This window comes from Nymphalis io, chromosome 13, assembly GCF_905147045.1.
Source record: "Nymphalis io chromosome 13, ilAglIoxx1.1, whole genome shotgun sequence".
Taxonomy (NCBI): Eukaryota; Metazoa; Arthropoda; class Insecta; order Lepidoptera; family Nymphalidae; genus Nymphalis; species Nymphalis io.
This window is the reverse complement of record NC_065900.1, coordinates 10,522,600-10,546,482: the sequence shown is the minus strand read 5'-3', so window position 1 is coordinate 10,546,482 and position 23,883 is coordinate 10,522,600. Positions and strand designations below refer to the sequence as shown.

The 23,883-nt window shown below is 32.4% G+C and overlaps 1 protein-coding gene across 2 annotated transcripts in view; it reads right to left on the bottom strand.

The window, feature by feature from the left end:
• Positions 1 to 23,883, bottom strand: part of LOC126772704 (progestin and adipoQ receptor family member 4) — a 104,466-nt gene that overhangs the window by 15,039 nt on the left and 65,544 nt on the right. For both annotated transcript variants that reach the window (XM_050493222.1, XM_050493221.1), the window contains exon 2: positions 20,049 to 20,273. In XM_050493222.1, the coding sequence (XP_050349179.1) occupies positions 20,049 to 20,273 (225 nt within the window). The remainder of the gene's footprint in view (positions 1 to 20,048; positions 20,274 to 23,883) is intronic.

The window sequence follows — 23,883 nt, the reverse complement described above, 5'->3', positions numbered from 1 at the left end:
AGTTTTTTAGTAAGAAAGGTTGAGCAATACATTTATAGCACTTGTTAAGAAAAACCTTTCAGAACAAAATATAAATATTCCACATCAAGGGTTTATTGACATATATAGACGGTATTTGAGTTTGAATACAGACTGTATTTATATTTTGTTGGGTCCCTACGTTTCAGTAATATTAGCGCGCTACGTGTATCTTTTAAATAAGCGTACCTTGCTCATATATATTTACTTGGTGGTAGGGCTTCGTACAACTACCTGGTAGGTATCACCCACTCATAATACATTTTACCGCAATACTCAGTATTGTTGTGTTCCAGTATTTAAGGGCAGTGTAAACAACAGGCACAAAGGACAACGCTTAGTTCCCATGGTCGGTGGCGCATTTGATGGGTAATATTAACTTACAATGCCAATGTCTAAAGGCGGTGGTGAACACGTACCACCAGGTGGCCTATTTGCCAGTCTTATTTAAAAAAAACATAAAAATAAAAAAAAAACAAATTTTACTTCTAATGAAAACTTGAATTTAGATATGCATATAATATTAAATTTAAATCATATTGACATGTGTCAAAACGACGCCGGCGGATTGAATACAAGCGATTTAATTGCGTTTCATTACTTAATTAAACTTTATATAAGATCAGAGAGGTAGCGAAAAAAGAGCCTTTATTAATATCAATCAGAAAGGCTTTTCACAGTGATTATGTTTTAATCGCTTAGTAGTTCAAAGACTACCGCCAACGTAGCATCAAGCGAACTATCGGAATATTATTATACAACAAGAAATGTCTATATTTAAACCTGTTCTTATGTAAAATAAACTAAATTTAAGTATAATATATTTTCATAATTATGAATATATTTTTTTACTTAATTCTTTTAAACCATTTACATATGTGTTTTAGTTCTGAATAAAATCCTCCTACTAATATTTTGAACTGAATAAAGTTACGTGAATTCTTTTAGTTTAATATTTTAACAAATTAACCAAAATAAGAAACTAGTCGAAGAAGAAAGCAATATCCAGAGGCTTACACTTATGATAAAAAAAAAAAATCATTAGTTACCAAATATCCCGTGATCGTAATAAATTATGCAAATTAATATTGTAATATATTATATTCCTTGTGACGTTGTAACCCGACATAATTGGGTTTTACTTTAATAAATTTTGGTTGGGTATAATCCGAGAAACTGCACGTAAGAGAACCGCCTAAAAGTAATCCTGTTAACGTACTTACGTATAATATATTATTTACCAACATTATTTCGCAAGTCTGTCCATGAGTCTATATTATTTCACTCTTATTATATATCAATTCGAAATTGTATTAATTACTTCCAATGCACAAATATTACCAAGCTTTTTTTTTATATGCGCCGGGATGGCAAATGATTCTACTCCACCTGATGGTAAGTGCTAGTAGAGTCCAAACGAGACGACGGCCAGTACAGTCGGGAAGAATGTTCTGTACTAGCCGTCTCCGCCTTGCTGGCCCGCAAGATGCCTCTTCACGCCTCGTTTGAAGGGTTCATCACGCCCGGGTTGTAAGAGGAGGGGAACACGTGAGCTGGTAAGGAATTCCATTTTTTGGTAGTGCGACAAAGAAAGGAGTTGCCAAATTTCTTTGTGCGCGATGGAATTGATGTCACAGTTAGGCGGTGACATAGAGAACCAGCTCGCGTGGACTTAAGAAGGAAGGGGGAAGCAGGAATTAGAGAGAATAATTCCTCAGAGCACTCGCCGTGATACAGTCGATAGAAAGCGCTCAGTGCTGCTATCTCACGACGCAATTGTAAAGGTTCAATGGTGTTTGTGACCTTTACGTCGCCAATAATGCGTACTGCACGTCGCTGCAACCGGTCCAAGGCCTCCAGTAGGTACTTAGCGGAGCCATCCCAAAGGTGCGAGCAATATTCAACGCAAGACCGTACCTGTGTTTTGTATAACAGGCACAGTTGTTGTGGCGTGAAAAAACGCCGCACCTTGTTCAGAACTCCGAGTTTCCGTGAAGCTGTTTTTATAATTGCCTCGATATGTCTCATAGCTCACTCATTTTACAAGATGACTAAAGATACTACCGAATTTAAACAACGTAGACTATTATTCAATATTAAAATGTAATGTAATGAACATTGAAACTTCTGCACCTGTTCTGTAACGATTAATAAAATATGTCTTAGTAACATTAAAAATCAACACTCTTACTAGAAATGTATATTGAAATATATGTGCCTTAAGAAACGTCCTTTAAATGTAACTTGGATCTGGGTTGGAACTGGAAGTTCGATGAAATCGTAAATATCGTCAAGCTTATTTTTGCATACAAACTTCGAAGTACTAGTCGGATTTATGGATATAATAATATAAATGTATTCAGGGCCTTACATGAGGTTCTATCATTAAATTATCTTTTCCAAGCTTACAAACAGAAAATTGGATCTTTTATACTAGCTTTTTGTATATATATTTCGTATCATGGAATACAGTCATATGAGGTAAAGTAACCTGTATCCTTAACATAATAATTTTATGTCGAAATATTGTTTAAAAAAATAGTTTTTATGAAAGCCTTATACGATTACATCGAAAAATTATATTTGAATGTAAAGATTTTTTTTAAAAATATTTTCTTTCTAATACTTTTGAACATATGAAAAAAGTTTTAAGCACGAGGCAGAAGGTATAGCACTCCCGTGAAACACACTTCCAACTTTTATATGTGAGGCTAGTAGTGAGATTTTTTTTAAAATAAACCCTAATCTAAAACTTTTGTTTGAACTAGGACCTTGGGATCTCGGTTTAATAAGCTGGTCACTAGACCTTCAAATCTATGATTTTATTTGTATATACTTATATACAGATGTGCTAAGTGACTGTTTTTATCAATACATTGAATTAATTAAATGTATTTAGATTTGAATTTTTTGAACCTTTTATAATAGGGGATTTTACGAAAATTTTATTTAAAGTCTGTCGATGTACACTTTTAATATTCAATATCCACATTAAAGATTCGATTGATTGAAATTGAAAATGTATCGTTATTTTTATCACACCAAATAACTATTAAGATTTCATTTAAATTTTATGATTAAACCGACGTGTCGCTTTGAAAAATATGGCGAAGTTACGACGCTATCGGACGCATCATCATCATCATCAGCCTTTTCTCGTCCACTGCTGGACATAGGTCTCTCCAATGGTACGCCACTGAGCTCGATCTTCAGCTCTCAATCTCCAACCACTGCCAGCCACCTTGCGTATATCGTCATTCCATCTAGCTGGAGTATCTATAATATATAATATTACTATCGGTCGTAACGCGTAAAAATGTTATTTCATTCTACAAATTAGAAATCTTTTTCATAAAAAGTGGAATATACGTACATATGTATGAATTAAATCCTTTTATAAAGATTGGCTGTTCGGATTAGTCGAATGGACTTGAAATAGATTAAGTATACATATATACGTATGTTCGAAGATATAAGGATCATACGGAACCATTTACCAATTAACTCGGAACATGTCGATTACAAGCCAATGCTTGCTACCCAGTTGAGTGGGTTTTCATTCATAGGTTTAAAATATTGAAGCCTACGTAGTATATGTTTTTATTGCGCTAGTGGCAGCCGATATATTACTAAAAGAGTTTATTATATTTATTTCGCTTTAAAACATTTTGCATTTATTCACTAAAATAATAATATTCCATTGTTTTCTTACTTTTCCGTTTTACGCCTGTGTGTTATATATTTTTAATGACTATGACATTTAACATAGCATTTAACAACTGCAAAAGTTTCAACAATGGATATAAAAATAGTTAATTTATTTAAAAGTAACTAAGTAGCTAAGAATATTAACTTTTCCCTTAATCATAACTTCGATACTTATATATAATATATACATATTAACAGGACTTGGTTTTTAGTCAAACATAGCGAAATATATACCTAACTGTAAAATATAATTAGTATTTGTACATTGTTTGTTTTGTTAATTAAAACTATTGTATTTGATATTATAACAGACGAATATATACGAACAAGTCTATTCAATATCAAATGCTGCCGTGTCAACACACCCACTGTGTGTCCCGAATAATAGCTTCATATATTTTATGCCACGTTATTGATAGCTTTCTGGAGAAAATTGTTGAATAGTGATGGGCGCAGCCAGTACGGCCTTGACGGGCTAAACCTCAAAGGTTAACGCTATTGTTAGTTCGCTGAAGATAGGTTCGGCATTTGTTAAAATCCGCAAAATGGGACAGACCACTTTCACCGACTTTCACCGTATAAATAGTATAAGGTCAAAATTGTATAAATATAATTTTTTTTCCTAATACTTTTATAATTTCAATATCTTTTGACCGATTCCATGTAAATGTTTGTTTCTGTCATTATCCTTATATGCGGTATAAGGTTGTGCTTATTATGACTAACAATTGACGACTAACGATGAAACATTAAACTATATTAAAACAATATATTCTGATCGTAACCGTAACTTTAGGTTTTTTAGGTAAAAATAATGATAATAATGTTCTCCGGACCCATTTCATCCCGTCCACGGCGGCCAATCTCAAGAGAGATTAGCCAACTGCGCATTCCATATTATAGTGCACAAGTGTGTGCGCAAACACAGGTGCACTCTTCTAGACACCGGGCTGCTACTGAGAATTTTCGACAGAAGCTTTCGAAAATAACTCTTTATTGGCCCGACCCAGGATTTAGTACCCAGCCCGGCCGCAGGTTGAGTACCGCTGCACTAGATCAATGAGGCAATCGGTATATAATACCAACTGGAAAGACAGACGAGCATCAAATATAAAAGTCAATGGATACCTTCGCATATAGACACTACAACTGTAAGCTTAAATCACTTCTAACACCCTTAATCTGCCGCTAAGATCGAGCTCTAAGATATGACTCTTGTACCATGTGTAATTACACTGTTTCACTCACCGTTCAAACCGGAACATAGCCATACAAAGTATTGTTATTTAGCTAGTAGAATAAATAACATATACAATATACCAAACACGCATGTTACCATAATTGCATATTTTATTTTTGGTATAATTTTTTTTAAATTTATATTGGGAATGTTTTGACTTCAAGTATGGCTTGGTATTATTATGAGATAAACATTCTAAATTCTACGACCCGATTGGTCCAGTTATGTATGCTAGACGGCACTTTCAATTATTCTGTTCTAAGCCGACAAACCAAAGCCGTTCCACATAATTCGCTTTAATAAATTAGCGTATTACATAACGGAATAAAGCGTTGGGGCTTGCATCGTTTGCAAATAACAGTTTAATCACGAATATATTACTTTTAATGAATGTGATGACTTGACATTTCCGATATGAAAACATTTCTCATATTTTATGACGCCTTAATTTTTATGAGCCACAATGTTCATCGATTCGAATAATAAACCTTGTTATTGTGTTACAAACTAGATGAATTCAGTTAACTTATATTCAGTGATATTTTCACTTAATATAATCCTAATCCTTATTAACATTAATAGCGAGAGATTTTTAGTTTATTTGTTTGTTTCGGTTTTACTTAACTACTGAACCAATCATCAAGAATTTTTACATACGCGTTATTAGAGATACAAAAAAGGACATCAGTGTTGAAACGAGAAAACTACGTAAAAAAACGGATAGCGCTTTGTATTCATTATTATTATACGATATTTAATAGGACTACACTTCTTCAGAAAATTTTATAAAATACGTGCAACACGAAAAAAAAACATGTCGGTCGTTGTAGATAGAAAAAGTATATAAATGAGATGGCGCACCGAGAGGGGACTGTAAGGGATGGGCGAGTGAAATCTGAAATTAAGCTTGCTTTAACAGCGCTCTTTTGTACGATAAAATATCACAGTTACATAAATGTGCTTAAATAAATATACTAAAATATAAATTTTTTAAATAAGCATAAAAATAATTGTTAATTAATTAAAGTTATTTATGTAAATATAGATTAAGATAATATTTTTCCGACATATACTGTACACCTTTTTTATAATATACGTAAGCGAACGGGCAAATGGACCACCTGATGGTAAGTTATCACCACCGTCCATAGACTAGTATATATATTTGATTTAAAAAAAATGCTTGTATTGACAAATTGAAAGAAAGTCGAAAAATTAAGCAAATTTCTGGAGAATTATTTACATTGAGGAATAAAATAAGTGTATGTAAATAAATCAAAACTAAAAAATAGCTACTGACTACTGTATTGCTATTTACTAGCAATTTGATTTAAAAAATGAATATCTTATTTAATATTCATTAAAACCACTATTTTAGCTACTCACAATTGAGCAAAAAAAAGCAGTTTTTTTACCTTTTTTAATTCGATGTTAGATGGAAATGCAGAACAATGTATCGAATTGTGTAGATGAGAGCTCTTCTCCTCAGATGAGTATTTTGACACAGCATCTTATTAACGCTTGACATTTATTTCCGCTTCGCATATACGACTACACATTTTCTGGTTTCCATAGTACAAGCTCTGCTTAGCTTGGGATCAGATGGCCGTGTGTAAATAATGTTCCAGATATTGTTATTTTTTATATGTAAGCTAGCTACCCGCTGCGGCTTTGCGTAGAAACGGGCCTACAAAAAACGTTTATATCGTATCTACGCGGTGCATGCCAGTAAAGCTCCCCGCCATACAAGCATGTTTTTATCTGATATCTTCAAAAATCATCATCTGATATCGCCAAACTTGCAGGAAGTCAAAAACAAGTACTAAGGGGAGAATTTGTTTCTTTATAAAACATTTATTATTATTTATTCACATATTTTGGTATTGAAAAATAAATTGGTATCGTATAAACAGTGCATTACGAATGAGGATTTTTATTATAAATTATGTCATTCTACCTGGTGTCCCGCTTGTATTGTCAGTATCGGAAATGCAATGACGCTGCAGACATTTCACAGAATACTTTATGTGACTAAGCTCGTAAATATAAATATTGGTTATAGAATATTAATAAATAATAATTACCCACTGTGTGTGGCCGCATTTAAGATAACTTTAAAAAAATCACGAGCCACGATGGCCCAGTGGTTAGAAGATTCTTTTTATGTGCTTAATTTGCGTTTATAATTTATCTCATGCTTGGCGGTGAAGGAACCAACCTACATTTAAGCAACGAATAGTAAGCCCAGCAGTGGGACATTTACTGTCTGTACTTTTATAGCTCTTCAAATATTTGGTATATACGCGAATCAATCTTATGACCAGCCAGTTACCACGTATTTTTTATAAAGCAGGGATATTTTATATTCGGGAACCGTTCACAATCGCTTTCAACCCTTAGACTTTCTGGCGGATATAGACGCGACGGCGATGCAGACATCACTTCATCGTTACATGCGTGCACGAGCAGTTCAGTACTTCCACTACCTAATTATTTAAATATACAAACATTATTTTGTTACAGTTGATATGTACATAGTTAGCTAATTAAATTATTATTTGTCATGTATGTATGTAGTAAGCTTATATGAAAATCCAAGTTTCACGTTAATACTGGGTGATTCTTATAAGTAATAATAATATCCTCCACACCGATTTCGGCCACGGCGGCCAATCTCGAGAGAGATTAGCCAACTACGAAGGACATATTATTGTGGACAAATGTGTGCGCAAACACAGGTGCACTCTCTCTTCCCACACCCTCATAATCCGATGGGACGGCAGTCCAACACGAATGGAAAGAGTTTAGGCGCAGGATCAACGGCTTTACGTGCTTTCCGAGGCACGGTAGTGCCTACAATTCAAACTTCCAGACTACTATGCTACTGAGAATTCCAATAACTTTTTATTTGCCCGACCTGAGAATTGAACCCGAGTCTGCGGCCTTACATCAAGCCACTAGACCAACGAGGCAGTCTATTCTTATAAGTAATGCGGTGTCTATTCATCTTACTTTGATAGTGAAAAGTATCAATTAAAACTTTCTGAAAAAAAGTGTCGTGTTTTTACAAGGAAAGCTACAAGACGATATAGAATTGTATAAGTACAACTCTGTTCCAGTTCTGTTTTATTTCCTATTATGAATTTAAAAATTTAAATTAAAGCCGCTGTATTACCAACAGTGATTACAAAAGTGAAAGAGAAGTGACAGATAATGCAGCAGCTAAACGAGGTGACCCATTTATAAAGGACGGTTTGCATTGAAAGCGCTGAAGTTAAGCTTTTACATCTTGACCGTTGTGATACGTTAAGGTAAAAAATCGTGTACGTGTATACGAGTATGTTTGGGCTTGGAGACGATAAGACTTCAACGACTTGAAACGTGAAATAATAAATATAATATAGAAATGAGGCTAAAACAGTTACGTTTTATCAGTTTGTTTATTTAAAGGTATTGAAGTCCTAGTTAAAAAATCTTTATTTTTAAATTTGTTTTGGTTTTAATAAAATACTTCTTTCAAGCTTTGAATTTATTATGTTTGTTATTTTTTAAATAATTCAATTTTCATAATTTTTTAAGCAGATAATAAAAAATATCTATTTTTTTCACGTAAACTTTAACAAAATGGTTGTTTCTTTGCTTTACCTAAATCTTAAAAGATGAACAGAATATTCGATAGCGATCAAATATTATAAACACGAAAGCTTATAGGGATACATGGATCTTTGTTACTCTTTACAGTCAGATTTTATTTGTTAAATCAAACATTTATATTTAAAATTCGTGGGTAAATAAGTGTTATACATTGTATTTTTAATATTTGTAAGCGTTTTAGCACATCGCTTAAATGAGCCACCTTCATTCGAAAAGAAAAAGATGTGCATCCTTGGTTCACAGGGTGCGGGCCAGCTCCAACAAAATTTTAAATATGATTGCTAACAGACTAGACTGTATATTTATAAACCGCTGTTGTAAAGTTTCAGCTGGACCAGTTAATTATTTAAGTAGTAGATAATAGTGTCTATTTTATTATTATTTTTGTAATTTTGTATATATATAAAAAAATTATTATTATTACTAATTCGCTCGTAAAGGTGGGTACAATTTTCTTTGCAAATATAAATTGAGCTAGCGATGTAAAATATTGAATAAAGATATTAAAAAACACAAACAATTACTTATTAAAAATTCAAGCAAATAAAGTTCTAGAATCAATAAAAGTAAATGGTATCTTTTTTTAAGTAGTAAGAGATAAATAAAAAAAATAGGAAAAGACAAAAAACGTCAGCTTCCATACAAACAGACGCCCAGAGGCGAAATGTACAAGTAACTATAAATAAAACAAGAAAAAAAGGTTAATTCAAAATATTTTCTTTATAAAAAAATAGTGTGAGAGACATTTCGGAAGTGAACTGCGAACGTCGTTAGGGGCGGCTTCTGGAAAATATCGCTGTAAAAAATTCAACATCGGGTGGAAAACGATTTCACGGTTGAACTCATCTCTTACTAAGCTAAATTTTCGTTTAACGATAAGTTATTTTTATTTAACAACACTATGTATGTATTATATTGATTTTATAAAAAAACTATTTCTATCATGATTTTTTATCTTATGTAAGTTTTTTTTTTCTTTAAATTTACTCTCATTTAAAATAAAATACAGAAAAGCTCGCTGTAACCGCCTTGACCCCGAATACTACAGCAAATTGTAAGCCGACTTACGTAAATATATCGCGAGCTTACTTTAGATTAAATCTGATGTCAAGGTTGATTTATGATGACAGATTATTATAGATTTATTTACTTTAGTACTAAAGTAAAGTTACAGTGCATTAATGTATTATTACTGGGCAAAAGGCTTCCCTCTGCTTTGTAAACGCGGGTTACTGAATCAACTTGTTAGAATATTCGACACACGAAGATGATCCTCACAAAGTTTCGCTGAGCACAAGTGAAAACATATGTATATATTATATATAATAAACAGAAATTTGGCGCATGAAAATTCAGCGGTGCCTTAGCGCGACGTAAGTTTGAACTTGCGATTTTTGGTTGAGATTCACATATTTTTAAAAAAATCAATGACAAATATAATTATATATATATATAATTATATATATATATATATATATATATATATATATATATATATATATATATATAATATATATATATAATATATATATAATTGTAATTGTCCTTTCTATGGACATTATTAAGATCTCCAAATCTTCTACAGAAAGTTGATGATAACAGTTGAACTTTTGCCAACACTCGCTATTACAACACCAGAGTTGACTATTTATGCTGAATGCATTATATATGAAACATATAAAAATACAACATAATACAATATAAAGCTTTTGGTCCACAATTTTCATATTAATAAGATAAGTATTTTGTAAAAGTCCCTTTTATATTGAGGAAAATATTTGAAGCTAATTCTACCACGTTGCTCTCGATTTGTTTAATTTTTTAAACCATTATGGATTAAGTAAAATATAAATTGGGAATATATATATATATATATATAGTTTTAGAGCACAATATATAAATGGTATAGTAACAGTTTTGTTATTAATACAATATTCAGGTATTAGAACTCTATCATCTCAAGGAACAAGAAAATAACAATTTCATAAATGAAAAAAAAAACATCTAAAAACGACATTCGATCTCATTCTATATTCTGAGCTAGACGCCACGTAATAGCCTATTAATGTAAAGCCTTTAACTATTACTTAGGCAAAGTTTTCTCTTTTGAATAGAGGATTAGGTCCTTTTCGCATAATTGTGCTCTGTGCGCTTTTACTGCAGAGAATACTAAAGTTGCGATTACACTTTTTATAATGGATTCTTATTGTGTCGGGAACATAAGCTTATTGCTGCAATTCTGTCCTGTTTAGTTAAGGATTATTTTAATAATAGATTTAGCATTTACCTTTAAATTAAGACCATTCTGATTTTTATTTGTAAAAACATGAAATAACCGCAACATCTCACTTGCTCGCAACATCACATATTGAATCACCAAACAGCAATACTTATTAATATTGCAAGTGAGTGAGTGACGACACTTGTGCCTTGCACACTCAGTGCACAAGTGACATAACATCTTAGTTCCCAAGGTTGGTGGTCCATAGGCGATGTAAAGAATGTTTACTATTTTTGGCCAATCTATGGAAAATATATGGGCGGTGGTGACTTCCTATCAAGTGGCCCAATTGCCCGCCGCCCTATAATATTTTATTATTATACATACATAAACTTTAAAATAAATATATTTATTCATTTTAAATTGCATTTGATTTTTAATTATATTCGTTGTTAGTTTTAAATTTCAAGGATTGGTTTCCGAAGTTGGTTGTTATGATTAGTTTTCCAGGAAAACTCGACGTATTTGGGGAAAGATATATTTAAGGTGCAGTTGGCAACTTGATTTAGACGCCTTGGTGATGGGCCAATTGCCGAGATGGTCCTGTGGTAAGAACGCGTGAATCTTAACCGATGATCGTGGGTTCAAACCCGGGCAAGCACCACTGAATTTTCATGTGCTTAATTTATGATTATAATTCATCTCGTGCTTTACGGTGAAGGAAAACATCGTGAGGAAACCTGCATGTGTCTAATTTCACTGAAATTCTGCCACATGTGAATTCTACCAACCCGCATTGGAGCAGCGTGGTGGAATAAGCTCCAAACCTTCTCCTCAAAAAGAGGAGAGGAGGCCTTTAGCCCAGCAGTGGGACATTCACAGGCTGTTACGGTTACGGGTGATGGGAATCGTAGTCTGTTAGATGTCGAATATTACGAAATAAATAAGGTAATGGAACCTGTATAACTACCAATAATAATAATATCATGAAACACTTAAGAGTAAAACAGATTACAGGTATCATAATGTATAAAAGTAAAGTAAAATACTGGATAAAAACGATTTCCACCTATTTGGAAAAAACTTATTCGTATAACACATCCAATCTATCCAATGATAGTTGGTGGTAGATTTCTTTTCATGTTTGCTGTCACCGCCGGGCATGATATAAATTATTTATAAACATACATAAATAAGCAAATTAAAATTTAATGGTATATTTCAGTGGCCCTGCTATAAGCTACAAACTTTGGTTTACATTCACATGTTTTAACCGCGAGGTCATATCAGCTTTTTATAAAAAAATACTCGGAAAAAGCCTCAACACTTCAGTTCGTTAAAAATGCAAAGGGAGCGAGCAAACTTAATGATTTCCCCGTTCGTACTCATATGGCCGCCGGTAATACGAACATGATGCTCATGTGGGAAAACTTGTAAAATTCCTTTGAATTCACAGCATTCATACTTTTGTTATTGCTTATATTGTTTTTTTATTAACATCAGTTGTGCAATATTGTCAATGGACTTATTAGGACTATTCACGTAATATCAAATTAAAATATTATACTTTATTCAAGCCGCTTGCAAGCGCTTTGAAGTGACATTTTACAAGATTATATAAAACTAGCTGATTGGCCGAACATAATTAAAATTGTCTCGCGTATTTGATATATTAAATTATCTCTTAAACTAGTCCACCAAAAAACAAACTGTAAAAAATGAATTTTGTCTAAATAAAATTTCCTTGGTAATAAAGCAATTTATTTTTAAATAGATTGACGTGTTTTATATGAAAAAAAACCGTCTAATAGAAATATCACTCAATAGATTACGACACGGTCGCGGTTCCATATCTATGTCGTATTATCTCTTTAACCATTGGTCCAAATTAAATGCAATAAAAGGGAAAAGTCTTTTGTTTTAAACATACTTACTAACTTACTAATAAGTTTACTTATATTGATAAGAATTCATAATTGTTAATAATATGACCAATAAACATTACCTAACGATTAAATTATTTTTTAATATAAAAAACTACTTTTTGTGACTTAAATATAAAAGATAGACACATGCTATCGATAACTTTTTTGTAGGCATTATCAAGTTCTACAACTTTTCTCTAAAAATTAATCATATATCTCTCATCGTTAAAGCAGCGTTCGTAAGAAACGTTTTCGTTCGGCCGTTTCTTCTTCGACTTACTTTGCAAATTCGACTATCACAAACAAATCTTTTCATTTTCGGGTAAATATATATACTAAAGACAAATAATGTAGCTTTCTGTTGGTAAAAGAATTTTCAAAATCGGTTCAGTAGATCCAGATATTACCCCGTACAACCTCACAAACTTTACCTCTTTATAATATTAGTAAAGATGTAAATGTATTAGTTCGAAATATAGATTATCTCTAGAAGAAATAGAAAGAAACTCAGTATTTAGTGTAAAGTAAATATCTAAATTATTGTTAAAAAATACAAATAAATGAATATATACTGAATGTAAAATATATTCTATTAATTGATTGTACAAATGATTTAATTTATAAAAGGTTTCTGGTTTTGTGTATATATTGTCAATGATGAGTGTAAACCACTCAAGTATTTACCATTCTAATAGCGGAAGTTAGATTTTTATTTAATAAATTGCTATTATTAAAGGCCCGTTATATAATGAATTACTGATATTCCTATTTGCCCGTTCAATTAAGTGTACAGCTTGCGCTAGCAGTGGGGACGACTTTAGGCCAAGGGGTCAGAATCGATTCTGCGACTTTCACATCGCTAGGCGGCCCGTAAACATTGCGCTATTGTCGCTTCGTTCTGATTTTAGAACTGTATTTTTTTCAATAAACACTAATTCTAACTAAATATGCAAGTATATTTTATTAAAATTATTATTTATTTTTTTGCTTTATTTGACGCATAAAACCACACATATATGAAACTAATCACTATGTCAAACTATATTCTGTCAAATTTAATTACTATGTTTTCGTCGAATGAGAGAACTAACCGGCAGAAACATAAATTTTGCATTTATAATAATAGCATATATAATACTAATGAAACGTGAATCAATAAGCAAGGACATAAGGATATAACAAGGATGTTTTTATATTTTATAAATATAACCGTAACAGCCTGTGAATGTCCCACTGCTGGGCTAAGGCTTCCTCTCCCTTTTGAAAAGAAGGCTTATTCCACCACGCTGCTCCAATGCGGGTTGGTAGAATACACATGTGGCAAAATTTCAATGAAATTAGACACATGCAGGTTTCCTCGAAATGTTTTCCTTCACCGTTGCACGAGATGAATTATAAACACAAATTAAGCACATGAAAATTCAGTGGTGCTAGCCCGGGTCTGAACCCACGATCATCGCCACTAGGCCATCTCGGTTCATTCATCATCAATATATAAAATTATTATTTTTATTATGTAGGTGTTAACCTTTAAATGATGTTAGACCTATTCATGACTTAAACGGATAGATCTCTGCATTTTCGTTTCCATGGAATCTGTTGCCAAAACTCGATAGCGCGAAAGTTTTTAATTAAGGCAATAGTTACATTCAAATAGTAGACGAGAATGTAATTTTATTAATCTAACCTAGTTTTTGTTGATGCCTTGATTTTTTTTTAAATATTACATATTTATATATACATATACGTAGTACTACTATATTAGTGAAATGAAATTATTAAACATAAGTAGAGCGTCCCACAACAGCTCTGGTGTCTCAGTGCGTCACCATGCTTAATTCAATTTTGTTTTGAAACGCTACATATTTAATAGCTGTACTCATTCGAACTTGACAATTTACTTTCATCACATTTCACCGCTGTTTCACTTCATAAAAAAATTCACAACTGTTTGATCCATAAAGAGTTAAATATAACTTTTTTACTGTGTTCGTAGTGTATTACATTAAGCGGTTCTTCGTTTAAATGCGATATGACATTGCACTTGACCTAACCCTTCATGCCGTACCCTCTAACGAGTCTAGTCTAACTCACTTTAAATTTTTAACTATCTAACTCTGTTATTTAATTGTTATTTTTTACTAAATGAAAATTTTGATTTTGAACAGAACTGAAAATAAACTATAACAATGTAACTAAAATATAAGGACTGATCTTTTAATTTCTTGTAACTGCAAAGAATTTGACTATAAGTATTTTGTCTTTTCTTCATTTAAATCAAGTAAAATCTTGCATTATTTGAACAGGATATGTGCTCTTAATAATAGTAACACATTTTGATCGATAACTTTTTAAATTATTTATTTAAAAAAAAAAACAAAAATAACATATTTGTATTTACGTAAAATAACTTGTCGTGTTGATGACATTAGCCAGATGTACCTGGTACAATTTTCATTCGATAAAAATATTACTGCCATTTACTTCGTTTTTCAAAAAAATATTTTCTAGCATTTACTGTACTGATGATAAAATGTTTGTTATTATTTAAAATTGTGAGGATTGTGTTATAATATATAAAGATAAATTAGCAAGCCTATTGAGATTTTATTATTGCACTGCAGAACAGATCAAATTATGTACCCAATTTGTTTCAAAATGACATAACTTTGCCGTTTTGGTTTTAGGGAGCGTTCGCATGTTGCAACGTTTCCGGGGCTGAAGCGGAACGATATTGCCGGCTTTATTGGAGCTGTCATTGTGTTCCATTCGACAAGCATTGAGCTGTATCATGCAATGTATTTCTATAGATATTATATATCATTTTAATATTACCATACAGTTACTATCTCGTTGAAGAATATATCACTATTGCTATTTGTAGCAAGGTTGCAAAAATGTTTTTTGCTCTTTGGCTATTCCTCTACATAAATTTTTTGTTTGATTAAAATAAAAATTAAATAAAAGGTAACCTTTTGTTTCACAAAATAAAGAATCGTATATTAGCATGAATGTTATAATTATTTTTTAATAAATTTATTTTATAGGTATTTAATTTAAGGTAACATGTTTTTGATAATAATTATGAAAGACAGATTCAAAGAAACAATATTATACATAAAATACCAATCGCTTAATGAAGATACATAATTTCTAGACACAATAGGCAATTTATAAGGGTTCCACTTTCGAGTCCTCTATTTTTAGTAACTGCACACGAAGGCTCATGAAACTGTCAAAGACTTCGATATTATTTGTGGATACGACGTATTGGTTGTGGGGATTTCTAATCTTTCTAATTAATACATTTGCGATGATAGTTTTAAGTAACTTCTGTTTTCATATGGCTTCATAAATATAATTAGTCACCAATGTTTTTATATTTGATTTAATATTGGCAGATTTCGGATGTTAGATTGGATGAATTTACTTTTTCCTAAATTTGAAAGAAAAATCGTAGGTAACTAAGTTATTTTAAAATGTAATGTATGTGTGTGAGTACACTGCTTGGTCACATTAAAGCAATTGTATTGTATTAGTATTGTAAAATTTCGGATTTTTCAGGTAAGTTAAGAATGGAAAAAGAGAGGAACGTTTATTTTGTATTTGAATCAAAATAATAATAATAAGTGTCTATTTAGCTTTAAAAACCCCGTTTATCATCTTAAGAAATATTTTTTGCACTTTAATATTTCATATTCCAGCCGGCACTCTTCGCGATACCATTATCAATTGAACTGCAATGCAAAAGTATCGATTGTCAGCATGTTTGTTCTGTAATTACTTAATTTCTATGTATTTATTTTAATAAAACGTCAGGGTGAATAATATAGTAAAAATATATATAATAAATAATAAAGTAATAATATATATAATAAAGTAAAAACAAATGGATTTGCTCTGTGATTCAAAGTGAGATGAGATTCATTTAATTCGGCTAAATTATATTTCGAAGAAAATATATAATTTAATCTATTTTTAATTATCCAATCAAATTTATGCATTTGATTGTGACATAGTACATTATATAGCACGATTAGAATTCCTTCTGAGAAATTCGACTATACGTTACTAAATTAGCTGATTTATAGAATTAAGGTTGTTGAAAACAAAACAAGATATGAAACGCGGTGGCAAAAGATAATACCTCAATATACCAATACAGTAATAGCAGTTTGAATGGGTTGCTATAACTTGGTGAAATGTAATTAATAATTAGTTTAGCAATTTAGGTTTGGTAATAGTTTGAATCGAAATTAATTTCACTTACTAACCTGTTACAGTACAACACTTACAATTTTACTGGTGGTAGGGCTTTGTGCAAGCTTGTATGAGTAGGTACCACCCACTTAACAGACATTCCGTAAACAGCAGTACTTGGTATTGTTGTGTTCCGGTTTGAAGGGTGAGTGAGCTAGTGTTATTACAGGCACTAGGGACATATCATCTTTGTTCCCAAGATGGATGACGCATTGGCGATATAAGCGATGGTTAACATTTCTTTCAATGCCAAAGTCTATGGGCGGTGGTGACCACTTACCATCAGGTGGTCCATTTGTTCGCCCGCCTAACTATTATATATGTATATATACATTTTTAAAATTATTGATTTGGATATGCATTGTCTAATTAAAATATTATTTTTTATTTAATGCATTTAGTTACTCTTTTCAAGTATATTAATCTAAATTGTTTTCAAACGTGTTTGCAAACTGGCTATTTGCATATATGAAAAGGCATTACAAAGGAAATTGCGTTGGACAGCATATTTGGTTGCGTTGTTCTCGAGGGGAAACTTCCAGTTGTATAACTCAAATCTCAGAACAGATGTTTGTTTGAAACTTTTGTCCCTCTCCCACATTATGTACAAAGTGAGCATATACAATTCGGAATTGGTACATAAATTATACCTAAGTCTAAATTTTTAATTGTTACCCTCTTTTTTTAGCGTTACCGTTGTGACAATAAATAAAAGAACATTTTCTGAATTTGCGTTTGATAAAGTTTATAATTTATCGTTTGTTTTTTTGGTTGGACTTTTTTAAATTGCAGGTTTTAAAATCACAACTTTGTAAAGTTATAACACACCTTAGGGCGCGATCGGTGTGGTGTGTTAACCGTTAAACAATCAATCAATCAATCAATCAATCAACAGCCAATCGTTGTCCACTGCTTAACATAGGCCTCTCCCAAGGTGCGCCAAAGCTCCCTGTCCTCCGCCTTCCGCATCCAGTTGGTGCCCGCCACCTTCTTAAGGTCGTCGGTCCACCTGGCTGGAAGGCGCTCTACGCTGCGCTTGCCGATTCGCGGTCTCCACTCTAGGACTCGTCTGCTCCAACGGCCATCGGTCCTTCGACATACGTGATCAGCCCACTGCCACTTCAGCCTGCTAATTTTGCAAGCTATGTCGGTGACTCCGGTTCTTTTCTGGATAATCTCATTTCTGATCTTATCCTTCAAAGATACTCCGAGCATAGCTCGCTCCATAGCACGCTGAGCGACTTTGAATTTGTGGACTAGTCCCGCAGTTAGTGTCCACGTTTCGGCTCCGTATGTCATGGCAGGTAAGACGCATTGGTTGAAGACTTTCGTCTTCAAACATTGCGGTATAGACGACTGGAGGACTTGACGAAGGTTGCCAAATGCTGCCCATCCCAAGCGAATTCTTCGATCGGCTTCCTTCTCGAAGTTGTTCCTACCGACTTGTATTATCTGTCCTAGGTAGGTATATTCACTAACAACTTCGAGAGGTTTCCCCTCGACGTATATCGGTCCCGGCACGACATGCCTAATGAACATGACCTTGGTCTTGTCCAAGTTTATACCGAGACCGACACACCGGGAAGACTCGCCTAGGCGTTAAACAATTTTATAAAACTGTTAAAAATTTTCTGGGACGTGATAGAATGAAAATAGCATTCAAAAATGACATTTTACAAATTAGTTTTAAAAGTTATTGCAAGCTATCTGCTATAATGTCATTAATCATGCGTTAAGTGAAACATTAAAATCCTTTATTAAATTTACCCCTTCAGCACTGTCTTTGCCTTGTTATTTATGACTCCAACCTTTCATATTGTGTAATGAATGTCAGACAGTTCTAATTAACTTGTATGGTATATTTTTGTACAGTTTAATTTAATTTTATTTATTATTATATAATGATTTTTGTCTTGTTTATGCAAAAATAATTATTAAAATAAAATTATTGTATACAGTTAAAAGAATTTCGAGTATATTGTGCAAAGATCAACAATTGGTTGGTAGAAATAAATCTTACCTATAGAGTTTTGGGATTGTTTAAAAATATTGTTCTCAAAATAATTAATTACGTGAATTATTATATATTAATAAATTCTATATCTGTAAATGTTCACAAATCACAAAATTGACTACTGTTAACGAGGCATAATCATTTCGCTATAGTAAATAAATATGATTAATGACTGACTGTATAAATATGGTTAATATGTAATTATATCAGACTTAGACCATAATACCGATATTGTTGTCACAGATTAAATTAAAATACAAGACAAATATTACTAAAATAAAATACAAATACACATTTTACTAAAATAAAATTGGAAAGGACTAAAATATTGTCCTCTATTATTATATCAGTAAAACTAAAAAGATTAGAAATATTAGAAGTTAAGTCTTATCAAATTAGTTTACTTTGTATAATCTTTGCAAAGGAATTGACACAAATAAGTTAATATTTAAAAAAAATATTCCCAAAGCCGTAAGCTAATATAAGTAAAAACAAGTATTTAGGACACATTCTGTAAATTTTGAAACATTGGCATATTTATTCACAATAGCCGATAAGGAAACAGCCCTCAAAATGTTTTCTGCGAATCATTCGGCTTTGAGATTCAAATGATTGTTCCGACATACTTACTGTATGAATTGCAAAATAGTTGCCCTAGAAATGCATGGATACAAAAACACGATTCATTACATTATTTGGAAGAAGTTTATTTTATTTTATCACATTTGCTTAGAGGAATTTCTTCCTTTACATATAATAAAAGATAGACAACAGGATACGTACGCGTACTACAAAGAACAATACCGCAAAATCCTTATTTAAAAAAAATACAAATTAGAAAGAGAAAATTAGCTTTGTCTGTAATTACTATTATCTTCGCTGTAATAGGAGTGAGGACAGCAATTGTCGAGAGGCTTAGGATCAAACCCACGCCTTACATAAAGCTAGGAAGCCCTTGAGCGTTGAACATTAGTTTTAAGCAAAGGCCAGAAAGTTACTTTTACTTACCGATACTCTGACTGACCCAGATGCCCAACATATCAATCTGAAGAAGTCTGTGGTAAAGGCTTGCTCCTTGGGTGTGGTTCATGAAGAGATGGTAGAGAAAGGATCCACACCAGGGTGCCAGTGCGCCGAGAAGATGGCACATGGAGAGAAACCAGGCACCTGTGCCCCCGCCGCTCCATGGCAGAAGGCCGGGAAGAACAGCTATCATGAACACCAAAGATACGCCTGAAAATAAAACCAATTATTAATAACTACAAATATGTTAGGCTATGTATTTTTCATAAGAGCAACCGTTAAAAATCTTTAGCTAAAACGGACAACGGCAAATTATACAGGAAGTTTATTTTTCATTCTTTAACATTTTGCATACTAAATGTAAAAACTAACACTTTATATATAGCTTTTGTAATTTGGTCTGATACCATTTATATCAATTTCTTTTAATATCAACCCACATTTGTACCAAAGAACAGTATACTTTATTTCAAACTACATATTGAAATTCTAGTGTCTCGATTAAGGAAACTATGAATCTTATAGGCACATAGAACTGTCGACACTGGTCTTCCACATTTGTTTTGAACAGTCAAACTCTACAAAAAATGGAATTTATTAGTCAGGCAATCTTTTATACTGCATACCATATTCAGGAAACATTTACAATATGATGCCGATCTTATCTAAGCCGATCAATCCCGAAGAACTTATAAAGAAAGCCAGGCCCGTACATTTCACACGGCTTTTACAAAGAACTTATTTTGTTTCCTATGTTATTTTTTTCTATAATCAATAAAGTAGTTATGTAATTATTATTTTTGCTTAATTATAAACGTGTAGATTACATGTTGAATTTTAAGGTATTGAGTAAAAAACGGTAGTAGGGTCAAGAAGTTGGTAATGAAATTCAAGAAAAGATGCAGCGAATTTGTGAATTGTAAAAATTTGCTGACCTAGATATCACTAGCTTGTGAGCTTTACTTTAGAAAACCAAGTTTCTATGATAGCAAACGTGACAATTAAGCAGGAAACTAATCTAACAAATTTTAATTTTATTGACTTTTTGTAAGTCGGGTTCTACCCAGTAACTGGACTATTGAATGATCAATAAGTTCTTCCTTGAGAAGTAAAACAATCGAGAGATTCAATTATTAGAACTAAAAATACAAATGGGAATATTATAGGAAGGCGGGCGAGCATTTGGGCCACCTGATGGTCACCAACGTCCATAGACATTGGAATTGTAAGAAATGTTAACCATCGCTTACATCACCAATGCGCCACTAACCTTGGGAACTAAGATGTTATGTCCCTTGTACCTGTAATTGCAGCGGCTCACTCACCTTTCAAACCGGAACACAACAATACCAATTGCTGCTGTTTTGCGGTAGAATATCTGATGAGTGGGTGGTACCTACCCCGACGAGTTTGCACAAAACTCTACCACCAGTAAGTGGTTAAGTATTAACTTTTATAATGTGCAAAGGCAAGGAATATATTTTCTGTGTTGTGAGTTGTGTACAAACGTTACGCCAGTAACGCGGTCTAATGGAGTGTCAAGGGGTAAGTTTTAACGTTGTTCACGCAAGGGACGCACGCAACCGTTGCTATGGAAGTTCCCTTAAGGGAAAATTGCCGATGACTAAATTCTTAGTTCATACATTTTATACGTAACATTTTTTTGGTTAGTTTATATTTAAATAAGTGAAGGTACGAAGTAAATAGGTATAAAGTCTAAATTTTCATAGATTTTAAAACATCGTTGGTTTATTAGTGGTTATTTATAATTGCTCGTTGGTTTAGTGGTTTGATATAAGGCCACATACCCGGAGGTCTTGGGATCAATTCCCAGGTCGGGTCAATAAAAAGTCATTGGGTTTTTCTATCAGAAAATTCTCAGTTGCAGCCCGGAGTCTGGAAGTTATATATTATATTATATATTATATAGCGAATAGAGAGTGCACTTGTGTTTGCGCACACACTTGTGCACTATAATATCTTCTGCGCAGTTGGGTAATCTCTCTTGAGATTGGCCGCAGTGGCCGAAATCGGTCTGAAGAACATCATTATTATATTATATTTATCATTTATGTTATTAATTTTTGAAACATCAATTTATTTTATTTTATGTACATATATTTTTTTTATTAATTTACAATTAATAATAATTAATTGATTAAATTTAAAACGGAATACTTCGTTAAGAAATAGCATTTATTTTGAGTTAGTTTATATTTAAATAAGTGAAGGTACGAAGTAAATAGGTATAAAGTCTAAATTTTCATAGATTTTAAAACATCGTTGGTTTATTAGTGGTTATTTATAATTGCTCGTTGGTTTAGTGGTTTGATATAAGGCCACATACCCGGAGGTCTTGGGATCAATTCCCAGGTCGGGTCAATAAAAAGTCATTGGGTTTTTCTATCAGAAAATTCTCAGTTGCAGCCCGGAGTCTGGAAGTTATATATTATATTATATATTATATAGCGAATAGAGAGTGCACTTGTGTTTGCGCACACACTTGTGCACTATAATATCTTCTGCGCAGTTGGGTAATCTCTCTTGAGATTGGCCGCAGTGGCCGAAATCGGTCTGAAGAACATCATTATTATATTATATTTATCATTTATGTTATTAATTTTTGAAACATCAATTTATTTTATTTTATGTACATATATTTTTTTTATTAATTTACAATTAATAATAATTAATTGATTAAATTTAAAACGGAATACTTCGTTAAGAAATAGCATTTATTTTGAGTTCTTGTAATATGCGGAATTTCCATCGGTTTCTTTAGTTCTACTTGTGTCAAATAGAAACAGTCGCTAGCTATTATTATATATAGCTAATGTACGATTAATACAAGAAGGATATAGAATATACCAATAAACAGTGGTCTCTACAGTCAAATATCGCTGCTACATAGTAATTCTATATATTTCATACGTATATTTGAATATGTGTTGCACGTTGAAATGGCAGATATTGAACGATTTTCGTCATAAACCGAATTCCATGCTGGTGAAGTCGCGGGTTTTGGTAGTCTAAAAATATATTTCCTGCGAATGACACAGCAAAATAAGATAATATTGTCAACGACTCTGTCTTCTCAACCATACAGCTCCATCGCAGTGACGTTCGTGAAATAGTGATTGATGAAATCATTCCTTTTAATAAAAACTAAATAATATTATATGAAAAACTCTTGTGAATTGTTATTCTGTTTTATTTTTATATTTATATAAATTGTGATAAACATGTATCTCAATACAGCAAGGTTTCAGGAATCGACTACTATTATTGTTTTTGCGTTACCTGTTGTATCTTTGCTCGCGCCGAGGAATTCATTCCGCGTAAATAAATAAAGACTAAAGAGGACACAAATTTGTTACGTTTCTAAAAACAAACATTTTACGCACATTCCAATATTTATGTTTCCGCCCCTGAGGGCAAACGTCACTGAAACAGTTGACACTTTGTTACAAACGAAGCCGAAACATCTATTTCTATAATTCAAACTTGTAAAATGTCACACTTACATACAATTTTGGTTTCCTAATCAACTCCCTCAGGTGATGAATTTTCAAAAAACGCTTTTAAAACTATTGTCATATTCCTAACTTTATAAAATATGAACTTCCATTTCTTTATTATTATACTCAGGAGAATAATAAGTATAACTACTGATCTCAAAATATATAATTTCAAAAAATATAAAGAAATTTCTTCTTAGAATTTACAAACCTATAGAGCCTGCTGAACCGGCTGGGGCTTAGTACGCAGTACGCAGCGCTGTACGCAGTACGTCTATCAGTCAGTGTAAGAATCTAATTAC